General features: G+C 41.6%; 2 protein-coding genes across 6 annotated transcripts in view; one reads left to right on the forward strand and one right to left on the reverse strand.

Moving 5' to 3' along the window:
* The window catches only part of eno4 (enolase 4), a 24753-nt gene extending 14821 nt beyond the window's left edge, over positions 1 to 9932 (forward strand). Inside the window, exons 10-13 of one of the 4 annotated variants that reach the window (XR_004213706.1) lie at positions 990 to 1164; positions 6800 to 6826; positions 7214 to 7331; positions 7862 to 7948. Coding sequence is in view for 2 of the 4 variants with exons in the window: in XM_031873107.1 (XP_031728967.1) it covers positions 990 to 1164; positions 3317 to 3378; positions 7214 to 7331; positions 7862 to 7941 (435 nt within the window). In the remaining 2 variants the exon portion in view is untranslated. Of the gene's footprint in view, positions 1 to 989; positions 1165 to 3316; positions 3379 to 6799; positions 6827 to 7213; positions 7332 to 7861 lie in introns of those variants that run through there. The other 3 variants (XM_031873107.1, XM_031873108.1, XR_004213707.1) reach the window with 3 other exon arrangements.
* A 3319-nt stretch (positions 9933 to 13251) lies between these two features.
* Positions 13252 to 24803, reverse strand: part of shtn1 (shootin 1) — a 76749-nt gene continuing 65197 nt past the window's right edge. For both annotated transcript variants that reach the window (XM_031873109.1, XM_031873111.1), the window contains 9 exons: positions 24538 to 24632; positions 24251 to 24397; positions 19431 to 19584; positions 19147 to 19252; positions 18666 to 18748; positions 16256 to 16359; positions 14913 to 14963; positions 14388 to 14508; positions 13252 to 13932 (listed from right to left, as the gene is read on the reverse strand). In XM_031873109.1, coding sequence (XP_031728969.1) covers positions 13901 to 13932; positions 14388 to 14508; positions 14913 to 14963; positions 16256 to 16359; positions 18666 to 18748; positions 19147 to 19252; positions 19431 to 19584; positions 24251 to 24397; positions 24538 to 24632 — 893 coding nt within the window. In that variant the 3' untranslated portion in view covers positions 13252 to 13900. The remainder of the gene's footprint in view (positions 13933 to 14387; positions 14509 to 14912; positions 14964 to 16255; positions 16360 to 18665; positions 18749 to 19146; positions 19253 to 19430; positions 19585 to 24250; positions 24398 to 24537; positions 24633 to 24803) is intronic.

Below are 24803 nucleotides of genomic sequence, written 5' to 3' on the forward strand. Positions count from 1 at the left end.
ATCTTCATCACCTGCACATCTTCATCCCCTGCACATCTTCATCACCTCCACATAGGGGTTGTGTAAATTAGCAGTCTGGAAATAAAGCCAGTGACGGCTCTCCCACAATCACTCCATATTATCATTATCAGTCCTAATTATAATACTGGCCAAGTTCACCATAACAAAACTTATGTGAATAAATAAAGTCTGTTCACCTATCAAACCTCAATTCAAACCATCAAATGATATCCAGAGTGGGGGAGCATTTTGGAAGCAATCAGTCTGATTGCTGTGAACATATAGCCTACATGTTGTGGTATTGTAATGCGTTATACTGTGTGATAGATGCACTGGCACTGTTAAAGGACTACATGAATGAAGACTTAGGAGCAAACGAGTGTTCAGGGAACACCTCCAAGCACCTCGACTTCTGTGTAAAAATAAAATCCTTTTCTTGATCTTCCACCGTAAAGAACCATTGATCAGCAGGCTCTTTTCTATGCATAAACATCCACAAAGTGCATTGCTTTGACCATTTATGGTTGAATGTGAACGTGTAGAGGGCGGGACATGAGGCTGATTGTGCACACATTTACAAATTGATTTGAGATTTCTAAAAGGAAGTTGCACAATGGCAGGATACCGCAAGGTTTTATGAATCAGAATATTTTTAGCGTTCGTACACGCTACAGATATGTATAGTAATCTGGCTCGAAGGCCTTGAGATCACCCAGAAGGAGCTGGAAAATGTTGCTGTAGAGAGGGAAGTCTGGACTACCTTGCTTAGTCTACCGTGACCCAGCACCAGATGAATGGAATTTGTATTCAAAACCACATTTGACTGCATAGTAGGTTAGTTAGTGCAGACATCAAGCTTTAGTGTGTACTCTTGTTTATGTGTTTGAAAGATATGTGTCTTTATGCATATTTATGATCATTTCAACAGCATGTTCATCCTCAAATATGTATCCTTGTTCTTGTATTTGTGTGTGTCTGTGCTCTGTTAGGACATAGACCAGTGGGAGAAGCTGAGCGACATGATTGGAGACTCATGTTCTCTGCTCTCTGACATCACCTTGAAGTCAAAGGCCCCGCCTCTTCCAGGAGTCAGAGATCACATCTTAAAATACATTCACGAGACGACGGTCAGTGATTTGATCTGCATCATATCAGAGCACCAAGGTAACAGAAAAACAAAGATAGCAGTACTAGCACTCAAATCAGCTGTTAGTGGAAAAAATGCTGTTTTGCTAAACTTCCACAGGATGAATGAAACATGGAAACAGAATTCTCTATTGTCATTTTAAACTCCTTTAAAAGTATTTTCATACTGTACCCTTGTATTCCATGACCAACCAGGCAGTCCATATTAACAAATGTGCTCAATCTTTCTGCATAGACCTCTGCCCAGCACTGTCCCCTTTCTGCTTTAAACACTGCTTCCCAGTAATTTAACCCCCTCTCCACCTCCTCAATGTCCTCCACCATTCACTATAAAACTCATGTGTATTCAGCAACAATTTAAATGCAATAAGCATTCATATATTGTAACTGTTGCGTATGGTTGGGCAGGGTGAGCTGTGAGCTCAGAGACAGGTATGGGTTATGGTGTGTTCACACCAAACGCAAAGGGAACTTGTCACGCAATGCGATTACATACAAAGTCAGTGCAAATCAGTTTTGAGATTCTTCTCTTGTCATCACTGACGTCTTGACGTTGTTGAATTAGAAATGGAGTCTGTGTGCACCCAGAGCGCTGCGATAGTACCTCATATTTGTACAGTGACCGGATGATACTCTGTGTATAACTGTATCTGAAGAAACCACACACTGTCTATGTTACAAACAATAACGTTGTTGCCATATTTATGACTGGATTTTATTATTAAGAGTGTTTATGGAGGAGCTACAATGTATACGCAGCTTAGCCGAGCACTGATCGATTCCAACTCCAAGCAGAAAATAAGCATTTAAAGAAATACTTTGCTTGTCATCTTGCGGACAGACCTAACAAAGCATGACTTCAGACTTTTTATAAAATTGAAATCGTTATCTAGTTATATGGGCATCCTTTTTAATTAGTTTAATGCAATTAAACAAAATCAGTTTTTTCACACCAGCCGACGTGTGGTTTGCTAGATACAGTGAATGCAGCGAGTGCCTCCAGATGATAAAGGTGTTGGGGTTTCAGATGGATCTGAGACTTCCACAACATGTGCAAAGCAACAATAGAGGTTATTTTGTGGTAAGCTGCCCCAACCTTCTTTCCAGCGCATCTGGCAGTAGTTCCCGCTGACAGAAATTCGCTTCGTGTTTTGTGTGAACACACCCTTACACTTGACTAGATTTGTTCTGGGAGCAGAACCTCAAATGCATGCTATTGTTGCAGTAAATTGTTGCAACAGATGTAAAACCTTGATGTGACTGTCCTGACTGAAATACAGTTTTTGAAGGCTTCACCTTACTGGCAATATCTCCATAAGCACATTAAGACAGGAACGAAAGTAATAGACTTGGATAATGTTATCTTGATCTTCTTCCCAGCTAAAACCTTCATTCTGTTGTGAACAAGTAAACACAGAAATCAAGTCCTCAAGTCTGCATATTCCAAACACTAATATTTACACCTGAAGATTGTTACGGACTTTTAGTTGTTGTAAGTTATTGTTTAATAGTTTATATCCCAGTACTCACAATAACGCCCCAGCCAAACTCACGAGCAGGGGCGCGGGCTGTTGTGTTGTTTTGTTCACATAAAAGTGTTTGCCTTTCACTCCACACAGGTCAGAGAAACTTATATGGAAGACTTTTAACATTTATAGTAAACGGTTGTACAGTTAGATTAAGCAAAAAGGGCTCTGCTGCTGGATCTGAGCCTCAACAAGGATTCCTTAAAGAGAACTATTCCCACTTTAATAAACATGAACAACTAATCCGAGTTCAATCAAAAATAACAAAAATGTAGCAAAAAGGGATCAACTGTTGCTTTATGCAGACATTACAATCCTAGAATCCATAGCCCCTATTCCAGCTGTCTTTGGACCATTCTGTCAAGCTACAGACCCAACTTCCAAAACAAGTGACCATGTCCCAATCAGCTCCCTAGCTCTTGATCCCGTTCAAGGTTAGCTCTGCACGAGTATGATCGGACATATTGGTAACTTGGTAACAGCAGATGGTGACGTGTGAATGAAGCAGCTGATGCATGCTGAAGCAAGACGTCGTTGCTTGAACTATAAAAACACTTTCACTTTTAAAATATTGCTTCTATGATAAATTGCCATCAATACTCATTCTGTGTGTATGTGTATGTCTTTACCTGTTGATGTGCCAGGTTCAGTGTTGATGGGAACAGCATGCAGTGAGCCATGCAGTGATGACTCTTTGTCAGATATAGTAAGTCTTATTCCCTCTCCTTCACTTAGGGTGTCCGGCTTCATGTCTATGTCATTTGTCTGATCAGAGAACATTTGTCTCTCAGAGTAGGAAACCTTATTCCAAAGCAGCAGCCATCTGCAGTAATGATATGTTGTGTGTGTGTAATATCATAAAAAGATCCATACGGAGCTTTGTAGTGACTTTCAGTTTCTGTCTGACACACAACTTTAACTGCTCTGGTTCACTCTCACCATTCCCAAAGCGTTGTTTTTGGCCCAAATGTGACTTATGACTTATCATCTCTCCAGTATAGAAGAAGGCCAGGTTGCCTCCACGAAACCCATTTATTCCTGACACCTTGAAGAGTATTATCCCGCTTTCACCATGGTCACTTGCCAGAGAGAAAAAAATTAAGACTATTAATTTGTATTTTCATGCGTTTTGCAACCAAAATCGAAAGTTTACTCACAGGACATTCACTCTCTTTCCCTGGAAACCCTGAGGGGTTGTTAATACCTGGAACAATCACTAGCATCCCATAAGATTATTTTGCAATGGAAACGTTGTCCAGTGCTCCAGTAATTAGGACGTACTTTAGAAACCAACAGGCGATATTTCTAGTCTAAGGTTATGCTAGCAAGACTCAGAGTCAATGACCTTGTGTACGGTTGAAAAACATTAAATATAAATTAAAAGAATGTTTAACAACAAGACAAGCTAGCTATATAGCCATGTTATATTTTTAATATGTCAAATATTATATTTTCACAAACAAATGAGAGGCCATGTGAACTGTCAGCCGCAGCCTGATGTAGCGAGTTGAATAGCCAATGGGATGTGAGAGATGATCTTTTATAATATGCCTCAGTAGGTTCAGAGGGGCAGTCTAACTTACTTCTTGCAGCTTGTGTGTTACAGTCGTGTTCAGAGGATGAGGCACTGAAGGACTACACTTATTGTTGTATGAGAGATATTCAAATTGATTTATTCATTTCATTTAATCAATTTCTGCCCCACTAAGACCTGGTTCAGGTTCTCCCGTGCCTCCCTTCCCTCCAGTGGGGCCAGCAATAACGCCTATCGCAATATTGCATACATGTACAAAGAAAGAAGTACAGTTTTAAGAGATGGACTTGATTGGTGAAGATTTAACTGAGCCAGAGAAAGGGCCACATGAGGAGATCATATCACAACCTACTTCTAGCTCTCTTGTTAAAAAGAGCTCTAACTACACAATGGATCGCTATCCGGATCCTACCAGGCCCTATAAATATTAAATATACTCTGAATCTTTTACCCAGAAAAACATTCTTCTGGTCCACTTCTTGAAGTGTCATGGCCTGTTGCCCAGAAACAATCTATACACAGTGCGGCTCCCGCTTAAACGGGTTTCTTTTTGTCAAGCTTGTCTGAAAACACACACTGTCCCACACAATGACCTCCATGCCAGATCTCAGTCTCCTCGGGTGAAAACTGTGTCTGCCAAAGGGTGGGGAAGTTTGAGTTTGAGTGAGCTATGGAGCATCTGGTCATAGCTAAAAAGTGATCAAATAATACAAATAATACGTTATCTAATCATCCCTCTGTAACAACAGAGTTTATAGGTTAATAACTTGAATCATTGAACATTTGCACCTTCCATCCTCTATAGAGCGGTTACAATAATAAAACATCTATTCAAATGATAAGTCCAGGCTTTATGAAGCTTTTTACAGTACAACAAGCTACTATCCAGATCTAGACCCTAACCCTGACCCCTATGTTTTAGTCTGTCTACATAAGATCAGAATTGCTGCCATAAATTACAGAACCTGTCCTGAGACTATACTTTATCTTTTCTAAGTGGAGAAACTGCAAAAGATCTCTAACCTTTTGCTCGGATAAAGACAAGTCACCAAAGTAAACATCGCACCCATTTTTTACAAACCACATATTTTCCACACATTCTCACACTACAATGGCATTTCAGATGGACAAATCAGGTGGAAATAACTTCTTAAGAGATTTAAGAGATTTTAAGATTCTCTCTCACAGCTGCAGTGACAGAGTGCATTCTACTTGGGGTCCATCATACCAACGTTAGCTGGTGTAACGTTAATAAGATAACAATGTCAGTGCAAATACGTTAGCTACAGTTAGTTAAGCATTTAGAATACAATGACGCATCACGCATAGATCACAAACAATAAATTACACTATATTTGTCACGGGGTGTGGTGGAGGACTCAAATGCAGACATAACCAAAATTTAGCTTGGTAGCTGCTGGCTAATCCGGGGAGCATTCAAAGAGCGGAGCCATCATCGCCAAGCTTAACTGTATGTCCATTTGTTGCAATAAATGGTTAAAATCTATGACGAGAGTGTTCCTGACTGAAATTTAAGTAACTTAACTAATGTTACTTGGTTAGGAACACTAACGTTAACTGTAGTGTGTTTTATATAACTTCACCATACCACTGTTGTTGTGTTAACCAGATGTAATCACAGCCTTTTGAATGTCTTTTTTCTCACGTAAACTGGAATAATAAGGATGTTACCATAACAGAAAGTCAACTTCTGGGGGAAGTCGGCAACGTCTGTCGGTTTACTAATATCAGTTGGCCCGTCCATTTCGCGGTCTTTCTCCTGGAAATAGTGGATTGGAACGATAAATAGCTGGGGTCATTCAGAACTACATGGCTTACTGGGTGGACCTACAGGCCTAAAAGAACAAGTGATTCTAGACGGTGCTCATCGTTCAGCTGAACGAGGAGCTCCGTCTAGAATCACTTGTTCTCCAGCATGGCATCAACACCCAAGAGTAGCGCCTAGAGAAGTTTACTGTTGGCATTAGCAGGCTCGGTGGGATAAGCTTACAGTTTCCAACATGCAGCTTTGGTTTTCATATCCTCTTCTACACCGTCATCTTCATTCAGTGGTCTACTAAGGCCGTCGTATTAGGGTCGATAATTTGATTCATTTTCATCTCAAAGAGTGTTGAATGTGTCCCGCATGACTTCTTTCACATCTTCTCAGAATTCACTGGGCATCTTAGCGTCGCAGTTAGCAAGCGTCATGTTCTCAGCTTCTAGTTTCGTCTTCATCGATTTGCCTTTTTCCTGGCTGTTTAGTGAGGGCCATATTTGAGTAATTGACACCTGAATGTGATAAAGTACAGATATAATACAAAAATAACATGAGTTGTTGATTATAACATAGGATTGCATTGAATTTTGTGAAAAAATTGGGACATTGGGGAATACCCGGTTACCCCATTGGCTCCCTCTCGCTATTCATTTTAAAAACAGATATGTCTTTTTAAATGTATTGTTTCATATTTTTTGTAAATCTTTTTTTGCAGTATTTTGAAGTACTTGTTATTTCCTCTTTCCTTCTGTACTGTTTATTGCTGTGCACCAAAAAACAACAATGCAATAAACCTGATTCTAATTCATTTAGTAACATCAATCGTTCCAGCTCCTCAATGTAAGTATTTGATGATTTTCTTAATCTATAATAGTAAACTGAATATCTACTGTATACTTAATATCAAGGAATATGAATTTGAAATTGTGAGAACATCATATACAGATGAATTGCCAAGGGACGCAATCTTGCAGCCCTAGTCACCAGCAACCATGGACCCCAATGCATAACACTTTGTAACCCAACTAAAGCCCTAGGTCAGCCTTCTCAACTGTGATTGGACCCAACTCATTCAGTTTCATTAAGTGTCTTAATACCACAGCAACCTCATCAGTGTAACCCCAGAGGCTGTGTCCTGGTTTCTGTCCCCCTCCCTTTGGTGGCATCACACACTTTTCCTCCACCCCAGCGTCTGTCTCACACTGTGTTACTCTTCTTCTCCCTCAGGCTGTGGGTCTGGGCCTGGACTATGTCAAACTGGGAGGTCTGAGCGGTGCTGAGAGGATGACTAAATACAACCGGCTGATTTATATAGAGGAAGAACTGGCCCAACAGGGAATCCTGGGTAGGTTTCTTTATAGTCCTGCCTTGTTTTGTTTTTTATAGCCGGACAGAGAATGAGGAGGCCAGACAAAGCCAGAGAGAGAGAGAGAGAGAGAGAGAGAGAGAGAGAAATCCCTCTGCCTGAGAACTCATCTCTCTCTCGCTCTGTGTTGGATATGAAAGGAAACTGTGTGTGGGGAATCATACAAATGTGTATTTGTGTGTGTGAGAGTGGAAGAATGACCCCCCCCAGACTCCTTTGGATTTGTTAATTGGCCACCTAATTACACACAGGGACAAATACTTTCCCATCCATCATTTCCAAAGCAGGCAGGGACACTGGAGGGTTAATGGGAGATGATACATGTCTGTGTGTAATCAATTCCCATCAAGAAAAGTTGTGTTTACATGTTTGTTGGTGAATGTTTGTGGGGATACATGCTGAAGTGGACCGAGGTGCAGTGAAAGGTTCATTTCAGGCCCGTTATCTGAGGCCTCTGCAGTCTGGCTTTTGTCCGTTCACTTCATTTCATTACTTTGTCTCGTCCATAGTCTCCGAGGAGAAGCACCCTCCTCCACTGTTCACTGACAAACCACAGGAGCAGTCTGCTACAGCAGAGAGTACCGTCTGACACGACCGGCTCACAGCTTCTATTTGATTTGAGAAAATATGATTTAAACGTTTAAATCAAGTGTCTGTGCTGGCACATTATATTCCACTTCCATCATTTAGTTCTGCTGTTATCTCATACTTGCCTGTCAATATTTCACTGTAGAACCAGCGGAGTTGATTATGAAGAAAGTGCATTAATCTAGTGTTGCCATTTTGGTTTATTTAAAAATGCTAAGTAAGTAAACATAACCTTCAATAAAAAGAGTTTTGACAGCCCCAGACATCTCGCTGCTTCTTCAGATACACACAAACCACCGTAGCAGGTGCTGTACGCTGTACCTCTGTACACAAACCTGCTTTCAGGTCACAGTCCAGCATCTCCACCAAAATATCCAAACTCTGCAGCACTCATGAGCCACAACACAGCAACTTCAGCCTTCAGTGTTCACCACAAAGAAAACAGAAGAGAAGACTGGTGAAGGTCATTATATCATGTGACCACTACACCTACTTAAAGCTTTTTATTAATTATGTTTGTATCATATATTTAGGCCAGTTTTATTGCTAAGAACACAAATATTCAGTTTCAAATTTGTACAAAGTAAAAATACACGGAAGATTGATTCTGCTTACTACTCTCATTCTATGAATCATTGATGTCACATGCATTGAATGTGTTGTAACTCTGTTATGTTGTTATGTCATTCTGTACACATGACATCTTCTGTCCATCCTGATAGATCATCTGTTGCTCTCCCCAAGGTATCTTCCTCTTTTCCTTATTCACCCTCTTGTATATTTTTTGTACATGTATTTGCAGAGTACAAACGGTTCCACCTGCCCTTGGCCTTCATTGGTGTTATGAAGAGATGTTCTCTAAAGAGTATGTAGATCAGTGATTCCCAACACTTGCCAACCACAATAAACCTTTCTCACAGTTTGCACATGTCAACAGGTTGTGACCAGTTCAGCTGAAGACTAACTGTCTTTTCTAATTTGATTTGAGCAACAGTAGAGGTCAAATTCTGCACTTTAAATGCATTTCTAAGTTTAACAGACATTTCTTCTGCTCCACTATTCTCTAAATTATCTCACAATAAAACAACAAAACTCTCCACTGAATGAAATTATTTTTAATATTCATATAAAATGTGTATAGGCAGGTGATCGATCACACTCCTTCATATTGACTTGTATATTGACAGTTCTGAAACAAACAAATCTTCTAATGTCCCATCACTGTTGGATGACTGTGGCTTCATATCATATGTGTATTGAGGACAATATTCTAGTAGTAAATTGATTCAAGAGTGACAGAGCAGTTCTTGATTCATTGTGTTCATCTGTGGAAGCTCTGTGCTTTAACAGAACTGGATAAGGAAGGCTGTAAGAAGCTGTGGGAGGATAATTGCCACAGAAAACACACACACACACACATACACACATACACACACACACACACACAGAGCTGTGTCAGTGTTGTCTAACAAAGCATGTCTCCTGTCTGTTTGGGACGTGCGAGGTAAAGGCCCCTTCATAACTGGTCAGCCCCCTCGCTGACCCCTCTCATGGCTCCTCAGTTCCTGGAGGAAATGATTCAGTCAGTGTAGAGACAGGAGGGGAGAGGCCTGGAGGAACATCCGGCCGGCCTGCAGCACAGAAAAAGAGGCTGCTTGTATACAGTGGGGAATGGAGGAGCTTCACAAGTGCTTTGTTTACCAGCCACATACAGCTGCATGAATGGGCCTGTCAAGTGAGTTTCCCTTATTCACAGCTCTTTTCTATTAAACAGAATCTGGCTGACATGGCCCTGCTGACACTACAATAGTCCTGACTCACTTGTTAAGGCTGGAAATGAAAATGTAGACTGAAGTTGTTGATAGCAGGTCCAGTTGGAAGATATTTCTTTTTTATTTTGTGTCGGTTTTACTAAAGCCATCATGATTTACACTATTTTAGATTCTTTCTAGATTATACAATTGCTTCATTTAATCAAATGTCATGCAGATAAATAAAATCACAAATGTTTTGCAACAGAGTTTTCTTCCAGTTTCATTCTTTGTGGTTTCTTAGTTTGCATGCAGCGTACACTCAGCGTTGCTGTAACTGACAACCTCTAATCAATGACACGTGCAGACACGAACTGAGGCCGGACACACAGCGGCATCTCAACTGAGGCGCCCCGGCAGGCAATTACAATGTTTGGGAAAATAAATGAAATGACTAACAAAATAGGTTAAATTAAGTGTTTCCCTGACACACTAAAGGACCTCCCTAATTGCTGGTCCCTGAAGGGACAAGAATACAAAAACAACAAAACCTTATATTGTATCAGCCGATGACGGGGGAAAGATGGAGAGCCGAGAATGGGCTGTGGGAGAAGAAAGGGAAACAGCATGGTTTGTGTAATTACATGTTTTGCCTCAATCGGCGGTGTGTGTACCGTCCATCAATCAACATCAGCGAGTTCCACGGCTGGAGCAGATGGCGGAGGAAGGAAGTGAGCCGGCCATTGACTTTGTCTCTGCTGAGGGAAGGAAGATGAGGACAACAGATCGGCTCCTCCTCTGAATCAAAGACTATATTGCATGTTGGCATATTATTGAGTTTTGCCAGGACTGCCTCGACTAGAATAACCACATTAGATACGGAGGATATGGGAGGCAGGGACAAGTCAATACAAAAACCTTCATTTCTTTTTTTATGTTACTCCATCTCAAGCAGGTGGACCACTCTCTGACACACTGTACTCCAAGATGCTATCCAAGATAACTCACACATCCTCATGCTACTTGTGTCATGAGAAAACATGCTCTCTACACAAGTTTATAGAATCTCCCCACAGAGCATTTCCTGTTTCTACCAGCTCCACTGTTGTGACTAAATGTGCTGCTAAATCAAATTACAGTGTGACTTCCTGGAGTGAGGGATGAATGAACGCGTGGAAGATGGAGTGGAGTCTTTGAAGCCTTCTGCTGATGAATCTGGTTAGAGAAGAGCCACAATGACATTTCCTCCACACTGTTCGGGGGGATTGGGAGCTGGAAATTGCCCCTCAGTGCTGAACGAAGCCTAAGCTTTAATTAACAGCAGCACACAATAGGTGACGGACATCGCCCACAGTTCACAGCTCTCATGTTTCAATCCCTCACTCAAGGAAGTGTCTGGGAAATTTGGCAGGTGTCAAAGGGAAAACAAAACACGCGAGCAGTTCACCTTTGTGGTTAAATCACCAGCACAGTCATTGTGCTTTTCAAAGGGCGCAGGCTGATCCTCCACTCCATACCTGACTAATACCGACTCTAACCGGGGCATAAAGGGGAAATCCACCCTAACACTCTTTAACACTGTTACAAAACAGCTAGGGGTGAAGTGTTTCTGGACTCATTGAAATACTTGCTTTCAGTCTTGTTATTTACTGATTAGACTTCGCTCATCATATCATTATGATTTTCCCCACATTGCTATGGAATCTGATGACTAATAGTAATAATCAGATGTCTTGACAGTCACACAGTCATCCATTATACTGTAGGTCTACAGCAGTAGACCAGAATGCATTGCAGCTTTAAAAAATGTTTGTTACATTTTGAGCAAAATCATTCAAACATACTAGATTGTAGTAAATCACAAACTTAAGTATATTTGACATGTCTGTAATCCATAGTTAGAGAGAATGGAGTTTCTATTCTATATACAGAGAGGTCACAGCTGGAGCTAAGAGCTAAGACTCTGGGTCCAAACTAACTGATTCCAACCTCGTCTTCTAAAAATGATTTTAAAAATAATTTTGGCATTATTAAGAAATTGTATTCTGGAATGAGTTTTCTTTCTCTTAAAATCTGTTAGCTGTCACAAATTAGTGTCAACATCGTTTCTTGGAGAGTGTTGATTTTCTGAGAAGAAATGTCCAAAAATCCCTCCAAAAAACTTTGGGAAGTATAGAAGTTTTGCCAAGAGTGCTTTTAACCAAGCTGTCATTTATTTAGTCATTTTCCTTTCATTCAGTTTTTCTTTTAGAGCAACAAAAATAACGACATGCTCCCGATAGTAAAATCACTGAAGTCTGTGACTTTGTTGAACACTAAGTCCTGGAGTGAATCAACACTAATATTACAACACAGTCCCCCCATTCATTTCAATTAGTTGAACCTGGCTCCACTTTTGCCATAACATGCTTCCCCTTTTCCACCAACACAGAGCAGGTTACGTTCCGGTTCGCACACCTATTTAGTACACCGAGTATTTCGACCAAAAATAAATTGGTTTAAAACCAAAATGTTGGTTCCCAGCTGGAATGAAAAGTAGCATGTTTTCCTTGACGTGAAGTGCAAACCCGGAATGACATCAGTGGGTGTGTCATATTCTACAGGTTGGAAAGAGAGGATGGGGTTTTGCATGCAATAGTCACCTGCGTCTTCATATCATAATCGGTTACCTGAACCAACACGCCTACACCAATGCAGTCCATTGGACTGAACGGGTAGTTCAAACTGCAGGCAGGATGCAGCCGAGAGGAGGCGGTGCCCTACATAAAATGGGAGCCTAAGGCTACATCCATACTACTCCGTTTTCAAACAAAAATTATCTCCGTCCACACGGCGTTTCAGCATTGTTTTCTAATAGATCTCCGTCCAGACTAACACACCTGAAAACAAATATCACGTGACTCTTCACGTACACTGGGCATGCGCGTGGGTGTTGATGTAAACAGGAAGTAGATTGTCGTATTTCTTTAAACTAAGCAACCAGAGTAATAAAGTAGTCTTTAATAATGAAAGCTCGTGTTTGATACTTAAGATCTTCTCTAAAATCTTCCTCTATGAACTCAAACAGACACATTTCGTGGAAAGTTTTAGAAGTTTTATTTTTCAGACTTAGTTACAACGCTGCAGGTCTTGCTCTATTTCTCTCTCACATCAAATTCACTTTAAAATCAACACTTACACGTAAAAGTTTACTAGATTATGGGTCCATAAAAGTGGTCAACACACCAATAACAGCTGCTTCCTCCGTAATAATGCAGACTTTAACTGAACAACAGCTGCTAGTAAAGACAACAAGGTCAGCAACGCCTGTAATCAGTTCTCCATGTTAAATTAACCTGGTAGTCGATCGGTAATCAATGTTGTTTGTGAGCTTCCGGGTAAGGGTCAGGTGATATGAGTGTGACGAATCAGGGAAGGACACGTCATGACTGCTAAGAACCAATCAAGTAGCGAATGCGGGTGTGGGCGTCATCGTTTCTAAACTTATCCGTTTTTGACCATCCACACTAATACACAACCCAGAGTTTTCAAACTTATCCGTTTTCGGTGCTCGAAAGCGCCGGCGTAGTGTGGACGCTCAGTGTAAATGTTGCAAAATATATGAGTTTTCAAATGGAAACGGAGTAGTGGGGACATGGCCTAAGAAGGTTGGCGGGGGTAAGTGTGAGCGAGTGAGGGTAACAGTGAAAACAAAGTCTGCCACAGTGGCCTGTAATTGCTCACGGGGAGGCTACAAGGTTAACACTGGGCTAGGGAGAACAATTCAGAAACATACTTTGCTTTGGCAGATGCTCAAGGCTGCAAAACGCTCCACTGTTCCCCGCAGTGCAAACAATGAATTGGGCTTTACCTTCAGTATTAGAAAAAGAGCTGAATGAACCCTGCACAGGTGGTGTGGGATACACGGCATTCATTCCACTGAAATGAAATGGCCTCAATGTAAATCAATGACACACTTGTTCTTAGTTCAGGTGTTACGTAACCTCTGTCTTTATTCACAACCACCATTACTGCTCTCATTTATTTTCTAAGTTTGGAAATCCTTACAACACAGTCTGAAATGATTATTTTAAATGCTTTGTGTACACACACAATAAAATTAAATGCTAGACAATGATTTGCGTCATGTGATCTTCCGCCACCCATATCCAGTCTACAGCTTATGGGTGGATCCTCACGTCAGGGCCGACCTCAGCCTGGTGGCACCCCTCACACAGTAGGGGAGAGGATGGAATGGAGACCTGCACAAATATACAAACACTCAGTGAAACTATTCGTGTTATTACTTCTCAGACTACAGCAGGTAAGAAAGACTATGCCGAGTTTCTGAAGACACTGTCACAGATTGTGTTCAAGATCAACTCCTCCACCATCATTTCTATGAATGGTGACACTGCTCCTGAACCGGTGACTTTCATTATTTCACTACAAAAAATGTATGACTAATAATAATAATAATAATAATTCATCCATCTGCCATACCCACTCATGATCATACTGATTCATTGTTTGCCTTTTCATTTCTCTGAAACGTACTTATTTTACTGCTTTGTTGTAAAATATATTCTATATCATTCATCCAATTCTAGTTTTTCTATTTGTTGCTGGTTTTCTGGAGCTGGGCACAAAAGAATTTGCCATGTAGTACTGTGTATGATTGGGTATGTGACAAATCAGAGGATTAGATTTGACTCACTGGCGCCGTGTTGGGACTCCAGTGCACCCCGTCGTCTCAGCAGGATCCTCTGCAGCTGCTCATCGTGGTTTGTTGACGGAGACACTGCCTTTGGTTGGGGGGAGGTTCTACTGAAATTCTCCTTGACAGATTCAACAAAAAACACATGCACACATACAGATGGTGTGTTCAGGAACAACGGAGCTCGAAATGAGTAGATCTTGAAGAAACTTTGGAGTGGATGCATAATCAACAGTTGCGCAGTAGAATAATGTGCTTGTTTCATTCTTCATCATGTATGTATAGTATGTCAACATTGACTGCAGCTCTTTAAATGTTGCAGTAGCACTTTCTCTTCCTTTAATACATCCAACTAGCTGTTCCACCTTTGTTGAATTTTATCTTTTTTTAAAAATAAGAACTTCTGGTGTGAACATATCCATGTAGTGAAGAATCCAAAGCCTCTCCTTTGGTGTAAACACAGTGACACTTCAACCAGTCAGAGTTGGCTTGTGAGGACATTGGATTGTTTTAAAGTCCCATTACCATGATTCCTTTGAGTTCCTGAATGGCAGAATTAGAGGGCAGCCTCTCCATCTGGTAAAAGGAAAATAGGAAAAACAAGACGGGTTTGGTAAATAAACAGCAGTCTGACACATTATACTTATTTTTCCCTCATTCAGCACTTAGAGGCTAAACTGCACCTCTTACCACAGAGACGAGACACTGTAGGCAAGCACGAGGATGTATGCTTTCTACAAGAAGCAAATGTGTAAACACAATCATTTTGAGTCACGTCAATTTTCCCATCCTCATTATTTATAATTACCTCAGAGCAGGTCCTAATGCTATCTAATTTGCCAGCGTTGTTGTGGCGGAGAAACATGCAGACTAAAAGATGTCTTGGCCATATGTCATGTTTTATCAAAACAAGAAGCTCTCAGATAATCCCACACACTGATGGACTTAAGAGCTCTGAACAATATATGCTTAACAATGTAGTTTGGTGATTGACAAAAATGACACATTTTCTGTCACAATCGTGGCAAAAATGCACACGCACTTCCTTTAATGACTCTCCCATTTCATGTTTTCACGTCTTCTCTGTCTATTTTAGTCACAGTGAGACGTCTCTGCAGATTGTAATGATTGTCTTCGTTGCCTTCAATCCTCTTGAAGCATCATCGGCTGGGTTTTCGTGATGAGGGAATATTTCTCCCCTGAGCAACATTCGAGCTGTCCATTATTGTAGAAAACTTGTTTGCAACAAAGGTTTGGAACCTTTATCCTCATTTTTAAAAGGTATTTCATAACTTATGTGCTGTCAGTCCAAAAGGGTAGATGTTAGTGTGAGCTTTTGCCCCCAAATGCAGCGTATACTTAGCATTGCTAAGGGATGCAACTACGTCATGGCAGGTGTATTGCTCAGGACCAAAATAAAGCGCAGAGTGTGAAGTTGTTTTGATGAGCAATTCTCAAGAAAGCTGTGAGCAGCGACACCTGAGGCCAAGCAATCTGCACGTTCCGAAACAGGCACTGCTCGAGCTTTTTAAAAAAACAAAAAAAAAAAAACAAAAAAAAAAAAAAGGTCCGGTAGGGTGTGCTCCAGTTAGCGGGGTGTCAAACTGCTCAGCCTCCCTGGGAAAGTTTATTCCAGTGTGCTAGAACCCCGAGCTTTACCCGACCGACTGTCAAACTTCAGAGTTGCGGTGGTTCAAGCATTTGATCAGGATGCTTCCTTTAGAGGTTTTTTATTGTATTATTCTTATATTGTATTACTGACAGTTCACAGACACTAAACTGCAGCTTTAATGAACTGGCTGTAAAAACACAGCAGGTCGCAGACATTGTCAGGGTAATACACTGTTTAAGAGGATTGTTGAAGGTACCCGTCTCCTGGTTCCATTAGGTGACTGGCCGACAGGTCGAAGTTGAACGCCTTTCTTGATCCTATGCATCATCTCCTCCACTGCCTGCTGCCTGATGTCTGTTTCTGGGAGTGAGACACACACAAGCAAGAGAGACAAAGATTAGTCTTAGGTGCCTTTTTTTTTTTTTTTTTTTTTTTTTTAAAAACAGACGCGTCGTATTTAACGGCTTCACTGATACTAAACAGGAGCCTGCCTCAGTGGGAACCAGTGCCAAGAACTTAAGTGAGTTTAAATGATTTTGAGAGGCACGAGGCACTGTGTAATTCACAGGCATCATTAGCGCTGCACTTGAAATAAAGCTGATTTGGATCTGAAAGCTTGAAAATAACACAAGCCCCCAGGACCAATCAATGAAGTTCTTGTGCTGCAGCATTTCCCTCGTAATTATGCCATAAACATTGACTGAACTGGATTACTGTAAATCCTCTTCGGGTGGATTTGGCTGTATTCATGGAATAATAAATAATCATTGCTGTGGATGTTAATTTTTGTAGTATTTAAAGCGCACATTTAGTGTTCAGAGCCTCCTCCGGTGTGTGAGGTTACCAAAATTATTCTGAAATCAATTTCTGCACACTGTCTAAAAGCAAACACTATTCAGCAATTTTCATCCAACGTTCTTTGAGGATAAGGTTTATCAACTTCACAAAAGATGGGAATAAAAACCATAATTCTGCAATAATGCAGCCCATTGGCAAAAAATGTGAATATATCATTTTCTAACAGAGAACATTCAACGGCATACACAATGGAACTATTGTCAGAAGATGTCTTTAAAATGTCACACCAAGAGTATTTTGTGTTAAAGTAATAGTAAAATATTTTCCTCCCAAGTGCTCTGAAAGAGACTATTATTCAGATGTCAGAGCAGAAGATCCTTGGGTGGCACATATTCAACCCTGTATGTGATTCCAACAGATACCATGTGCGAAGCGACCAATTCAGGACTCGTATATTCATTCAAGGAAATGAGGACGCAGTATAGCCTGTTCAGTCAACATGGACGATCCAGTCAAGGCTTCCCTTTTGTCTGCACAAATTGAAGAATTTATCATGTTGACCTAATAGGCCAATGATCGAGATTTGAGTTAAAATTTCGAATGCACCACTTGCTTCAACATTTGTCCTTCTACACAAAAGTGACATTGATTTGCAAAAGAAAGGGCGAAAAATTCAAGACCAGTTTCCCTACACTGACATGCATGACAAATAGCAGCCCTTTAAAATACTAAATGAACATACGTCGCATAGAGAAAAGAAAAGATAGCCAGGATATTTGAATTGAAACAGTATTTCCTTCATTGACATCTTGGAATACAAAAGATCCACTGGAATTGAATATCAATTTCTATTTGCACAACGACGATCATCTGAAATTGTCCTCAGTCCCTCCGCTCACACACCCCTTTTTAATTCATAGTGTACATGATTATTACACCATCAGTATACAAAACAAATGCACGTTATTACAATGGTCAATAACATACAGGTCTACCCATCCTAAGCATTTTCAGGTTGCTGAAAACTAAATTATAACTTGTTTGAAAGATTTGTTCCTACTCTTTAACACCCAACCTGGAATACACTACAGACAATTGTATTTGTTATACTTTACTGCATATTTTGCTTTTCCTGCCTAAATTTAGTTTCAAGTCTAGTCCTTAAAGCAGAAAAGGTCATTATTGTAGGTGGTTTTGATATTCATATGGACGTTGATGATGATAGCCTCAGTAAGCAAAGCAAAGAGACTCTATGGTGGTGGAGACCTTGCATCTTTTCCAGAGCTCCAGAGAATGAGATGATACGTTGATCTCATTCTTAGATTGGCTTCTGTCAGTACACCCTCGACCTTGTCTCAACAAAACAGAGGACTCCTGTGCTAAAGCGCAGGTTTTCTTCAGCTCTGTTCTGCTCAAAGCTAAACCCCAGTCTCCATGCCGGATAAGCAAACTTTCTGTTTCCTCCGTCAGATAGGATAGACCCAGCACTCCACCAACCTATCAGGATGTACACGGACCGTACAGCCCCGGTTAGTGGCACACAGATGGCTAACGTAACCTATAAGCCAAAGCCACAAGTGAAGAAGGATAGCAGTGTAATTCCTAACGGCTCTCAGAGTTTCAGCAGTTTGGTTGAGTTTTGTGGATTCTGTTCTCTTTTTCTAGAACTGTTAAGTCAGATGTTGATCAGATTTTGTACGGACCCAGGGGTAGAAGTATAGTGCTGCCCCCTATTTCTTTGGAGCATGTGGCCAGGTATTACACAGTGCACCTTTAACTGCATATTTTGAATTAATACTGGTGCATTAAGCACAATAAACAAAGACCTGCACGATATAATGCACATTATGTGGATGTTTGATGGGTACCTGGTGCTTTGGCTGAGTCCTGGACCACCAGTGGGATGTCAGTACTGATGTCTCTTCTCTTTCGGATCAATGACAACAGCAGACTACAATGGGAGGCACACATGAAGATCAACTGGTTGTTATTTAGGCAGCTGCTTTCACAGCATCCCTGTGTTTCTATTTGGTCCCTAATCACCCAACATCCTTTCAGGAACAAATAAAGGTTTCGATCACAGTCATCCATCAACTTTTTAAAAATATTTTAATGAAAAAATAAAACCAGACAGACAGACAGCACTCTCAGTGACTGCATCAGAGCTAATTCCACATGAAAAACAGTTGATAAAGGCCAACAGTGAGGCTTCATAGTCATCCAGTGGCTTCAAACAGCTGTTTCTGGTGCTTACCAAAAAAGTATGTTTCACTGGAAACGTACTTGATCAAAGTAAAAAGGATTTGCCTGACTGATGACGTGCAGAGCGTATTGTGTGTGTGATCAGACCTGAGTGGGTTAGAGGCCGGAGCTGGGGCTGGAGGAGGTGGAGGTGGAGGTGCTGGAGCTGGGGGCGGGTTGGTCACTGCCTGCAGCTTCTTCTGGAGCTCCTCAACTGAAACACATCCCGTTACAGTAGACACACAGTAAGAGCACCAAGAGCAGGAAAGGGAACTAATCTCATGGTCATACTGTGAATCAAAGGGCGCCTGTTGCCTGCTGAGAGCTCATATAGCGTACAGCACGAAGCTCCACAGTGCGTCCTATCCTAACAGTTCCAAATATGTCTTCACCTGTAGACCGCAGATCCTTGACCTCCTGTTCAGCCTTGGAGCATTTGTCGCTGTACTCCCTTTTCTCCTCTTCCACGAGCTCCAGTTTACGCCTCAATGCCATCAGCTCCCTCTGAGCCTCGCAGCTCTGCAGCCTGTCCTCCATCTGCTTTATCTGACAGTGTAGGAACCACAACACACACACTCATTGTTCACCACGAGTTTGTACACTTTTGAACCTGAACTAGCGTATTGTTCACTGAACAAACCTTCACTCAACATGAACAACCTGTAAATATATAAAGAAATAATGTCATAAAGAAATAAATGTACACGTACAATGAGCTCTGCAGCATTGTGTTGGCCGTGGCGGCTGCAGATCCTACGGTGATGATTTTTGATATAGCATTGGCTAGCTGCCAGTTGACATTCAGTCATCCGCTCCCCAACCCCAGTTCCTTAACCAGTGTTTTAATTGTTCCTCAAATGAAGGGTATGGCTCACCTCCACCCAGCACCAGGAGGGATCAGTGATCCCACTCAGCTCTAATTGTTTCCATCGGTGCCAGAGGAGGTGGGAGGAAGCTGGAGGCTACGCTGCTTTTATTCATCAATCTGGCAGGTCATGGGCCCTAGGTTTTACCATCATGGCCTGTGATAATTCACCAGGTATTTTCCCCCTATGTAATTAACCGGCTAAATAATTCCTGTTTTGATACATATCAATCAGAGGCACTACAGGTGTAAAGCACAGGAGGGAGTCATATATGTAATCATTTTCTTTTTTTGAACTATTGTAATGTAATGAGAGGTCAATATGGCAGGCTAGGGTGGGGTGGTGCAAGGTAATTCACAAAAACAAGTTTTATTCTTCTGTTACTGGCAACACCGGTAATTCTCTTTATCCAACTCAAAAAGACCAAAACAAACAAAAAACATCCAAGAGGAGATAAAGCTTCGTTCAACTGAACAGTGTTAAATAAACTCAACTTCGCATGTCCTCGGTTTCACCGGCTACCGGGTCTTCTTCCTTTCAATCCTCCTCAGTCTGGCTCGGTTCTTTTCTTTACGCCGTTCTCCAGTCCAGATTAGTTCTCGGAGCTCCTTCCAGCCATGTACTCTTCCTCCTTCTCCTCTGTTCCTGCAGCTCTTAAGTCCTGCCTCAATCAGGTGGCTTAAACACGCACCTGGTTGAGTGGTGAGGCCTTCTGGGAGCTGTAGTTGGTGCATCGGCGGCCATCTTGTGGTTTGGCTGCTGATCATTAAAGGGGAGGTAGCATCTATCTACCATCTGGCCCCTGGTGATGCCACACTATGTTTTTGTTTCTAATGAGTAAAGCATGAATGAATATGCACATAAGCGATTTTGGTCGACTGCTATCTGGAGCTGTTACATACCAGCGTTACATACCAGATCCTGGATCTTCAACCAAGATGTGTTCAGGCAACCACAATATCAATAATCTGCTTGGAACTTTTATTATTCTGTGAATGTTTGTTTTGCATAATGTGTTATTTCCAATTTAAAAGATGAAAAAGAGTATTCTTCTTACACTGTCGTCAGACATGTTTGAACCGCAGAATGAATCAGCAAGCAGTGACAGCACACTGATTCATTTAGCACCAAAAGGCTAAAGTCATGGTGGAGCCAACAGAGGGCCATGGTGGAGCCAATGGAGGGCCATGGTGGAGCCAACAGAGGGCCATGGTGGAGCCAACGGAGGGCTGCGGTGGAGCCAACAGAGGGCCATGGTGGTCATGGTCACCACACACTAAAGCCTGATCTTCTGCACTCTTCAGCCACTGCCTCAAATTTGGGTTTGTGTTTTTTTTTCTTCTAAGATAACTACACATTGAGAATGTAATTCAATCCAAAAGTCCCCAAATGACAAGAGCATATGAGTTTTTTTCAGGAGAAGACATCTCAAAGTGCGGCTGAACTTCCACCTGCCTGAAGAACTTGCATCCTCTCTCCCTCTATCTTTCAAGGGCGTAGGTTTGGTTTCAACATTGGTGGGGCTCTAATTAATGCTGAGCATAAAAATATTTCATTTCCTGCATTCATTTATTTTATTTTATTTTATTTAACCTTTATTTAACCAGGTAAAATCAATTGAGAACCAATTCTCATTTTCAATGATGACCTGGCCAAGAGGCAGTAGCACAGTCCACACAAGTTACACAAACAACACAGATACAATACAGTATAACAAACAATGGAAAAATGACTAAAAACAACCTAGATAAAATAATAAACACTATGTACAAAATAAAAGGCAGATTACTGGATGTTATTAGTAAAAGAAATGGAAGAAAGAAAGAGAAGTGAGGGCTGGTCAGCAAGTACAGCAGTCAACTATAACTTGTTGCAGCTCATGTTTGAACATGGTGAGAGAGGTGAGAGCTGTTAGTTTGAGTGTGTTTTGTAATGAGTTCCAGTCCTTTGCAGCGGCAAAATGAAAGGAGTTATGACCAAACACAGTACGGACTTTTGGAATGATGAGCCTAATGAAGTCACTGGATCTTAAATGCCGATTGCTGTCAGAAATGCGCAGAAGATTTGAGAGGTAATGAGGAGTCATTCCCAAAATGGTTTGATAGACCACAAGCAGCCAGTGTTGTAGCTGCCTGGTATGAAGGGAGGGCCAATCCACCAATCTGTAAAGAGCACAGTGGCGGGTGGTGAAGGGTGCACATGTGGAAAAACGGATTGCTGAGTGGTGGAGTGTGTCCAGTTTTCTGAGGGTGGTCTTTGATGCCATTTTATAAATTATATCGCCGTAATCAAATAGAGGAAGGATGGTCATTTTCACAAGGGTGAATTTGGCAGAGTGTGTGAAGGAGGCCTTGTTTCGATACAGGAAACCCAGTCTAGCTTTGACTTTAGCCAGAAGGTTATTGATGTGTATGTTAAATGAGAGAGACGAGTCCAACCAGAATCCAAGGCATTTGTAGGAGCTGACAAACTCCAGCTCCGAGCCATCAGCACTGTAGACCTTGGGAGGGCTGGGAATGATGAGGTTTTTCCGGTCAAACAGCATACATTTGGTCTTTTTGGGGTTGAGGAGCAGGTGGAGGCTGTGGAGAGACTGTTGGATGGAGGTGAGGCTTTGTTGAAGAGTGGACACAGCAGAGTAAGTGAGGGACCAGCTGAATATATGATGGTGTCATCAGCATACAAATGAATCAAGGAATTTTCAGCAGCTTTTGCTACATCGTTAATATAAATGGAAAACAAAATAGGGCCTAAGATGGAGCCTTGAGGGACACCTTTAGAGATGGTAAGTGGTTCAGACATGATGTTTTCAGTCTTCACCCGCTGGACACGACCAGCCAAGTAGCTAGCAAACCAGTTGCAACAACTACTAGACAAGCCAATGCTGGTAAGCCTTTGCAGGAGAATGTTATGTTTGACCGAGTCAAAAGCCTTGGCTAGATCTATGAAGGCAGCTACACAAGTCTGTTTGTTGTCTATGGCGGTGATGACGTCATCAAGGACCTTCAGTGTAGCGGTGGTACATCCGTGGCCTTTCCTAAACCCAGACTGCAGGTCAGACAAAATATGATTTGAATCAATGAAGTGAATTAGTTGTTTATGTACCAGTTTCTCTATGACTTTGGCCAGACAGGGCAAAATGGAAATCGTCCTGTAGCAGTTTGGGTCAGAGCCAGAGCCTCCTTTAAAGAGGGGAAGAATCATAGCCAATTTCCAGTCAAGGGGGAAAACAGACAAATTAAATGATAGGTTAAACACGCTTGTAATAGGGGAAGCAATAATATGAGCGGCTGATTTTAAAAATACAGGGTCAATCCCATCAGAACCAGCTGACTTGTTTGAATCTAACTTAATAAGTTCATCCAGGACTTCCGAAACCTTAACAGGTTGACGGGATAAGCTGGTAACGCTGGGTGACGAAGTGTTAGATGAATCTATTTCAGGGGCAACTGCATCAAAGAAATTAGACGATTTCACGAAATGTTGGTTGAAGTGTGTGGCCATGCGTTGTTTATCAGTAACAACAATGTCATCAAAAATCATAGAAGGGTAGATACGGAGAAGCAAGTTTGTTTTCCATGGATTTAACTATTTTCCAAAATTTATTGCCGTCAGAGCCACTGGCTGAGAATTCTTCCTTGAAATGACTGATTTTAGCTTTCCTGATCGCCTGTGTTGTTTTGTTCCTGCATTGTCTGAAGGCCAGCCAGCCAGTCATTTATGGTGGAAATGACTAGTTATGTGAAAGACAACACAACATTTGAGGTTTGGACCTCGGTGACCTCATAGCTGGTTGCAGTCGTGCTGTTCACACCAGAGGCACATTCCTCTGTGCCGGTCAACAAGCGATTCTGCTCCTCTGTGTGTGTGTGTGTGTGTGTGTGTGTGTGTGTATGTGTGTGTGTGTGTGTGTATGTGTGTGTGTTCACTTCAACAATAATGTGAACGAGTTTGGTAGGGACAATTATGTCCATGTGTAAACCTACACCCTTGCTCTCTCTCTCCATCTCTCAGCCCAACCAGAGACAGGTTCTGCCCAAGGTTTTTACAGGGTTTTACTTTTGATTGCCATTGTCACCCCAGATCTTGCTCATGAGGGAATGTTGGGTCTCTGTAAATGATAAAGTACTGCTCTATATGATAAGCCTCTCCAGATAAATATATTTTAGTTCTGATTTGATGCAACATCAAATAAAATTAACTGAATTCTGTACAGATGTTGTATTCACCACTTCCTCAGTCTTCCATGTCCATCGTGCCCAATCAAGAACCAAAGATGCCAAACTCCATATGTAATGTTACATCCATAAATGAGTCTACTTTGTGCAGGAGTTGTGTACACAGACCTGGTTCTGGTGCTCCAGCCTCTGTGTCTCCAGATCCTGGGTCAGTCTGGTGACCTGGCTGAGGGCTTCCTGTACAGCTTGACTGGGAGAGGAGCTCTGCATCAGGATCTGACTCTGTCTCTTCAGCTTTGTTTGCTCAACCATCATCTGAATAAAGGAAAATGGATATTCCCCAATACGAAAGACAGTCAGGAAGGACACGTTGTTACAAGTGACAAAACAGCATAGTGAAAGTCATCAAATGCAGAATTAAAGAGGACCACAGAAGGTTATTATAAAAAACTCACCGCTGTGGCAAAGCCTTCTGCCTCCGTCCTCAGGTCCCTCTCCAGCTTCAAGGTGTCCTGTAAGGCCTCATATTCCTCCACAGCAAACTGAGACACTGGACAGGAAGATTTCCATGTGGGGTCATTCATACCATTTACCAGTGAAGTGAAAAATGTAGTCTACACAATACTAGCAAATAAGACCATGCTCATGATTAGCATATTTGATGTAAGATTACCAGTGCCCCCCCCCCCCCCCCCCCCCCCCCCCCCCCGCATGAATGACC

Source organism: Anarrhichthys ocellatus, unplaced genomic scaffold (genome assembly GCF_004355925.1).
Source record: "Anarrhichthys ocellatus isolate YVR2014 unplaced genomic scaffold, GSC_Weel_1.0 scaffold68, whole genome shotgun sequence".
Classification (NCBI taxonomy): Eukaryota; Metazoa; Chordata; class Actinopteri; order Perciformes; family Anarhichadidae; genus Anarrhichthys; species Anarrhichthys ocellatus.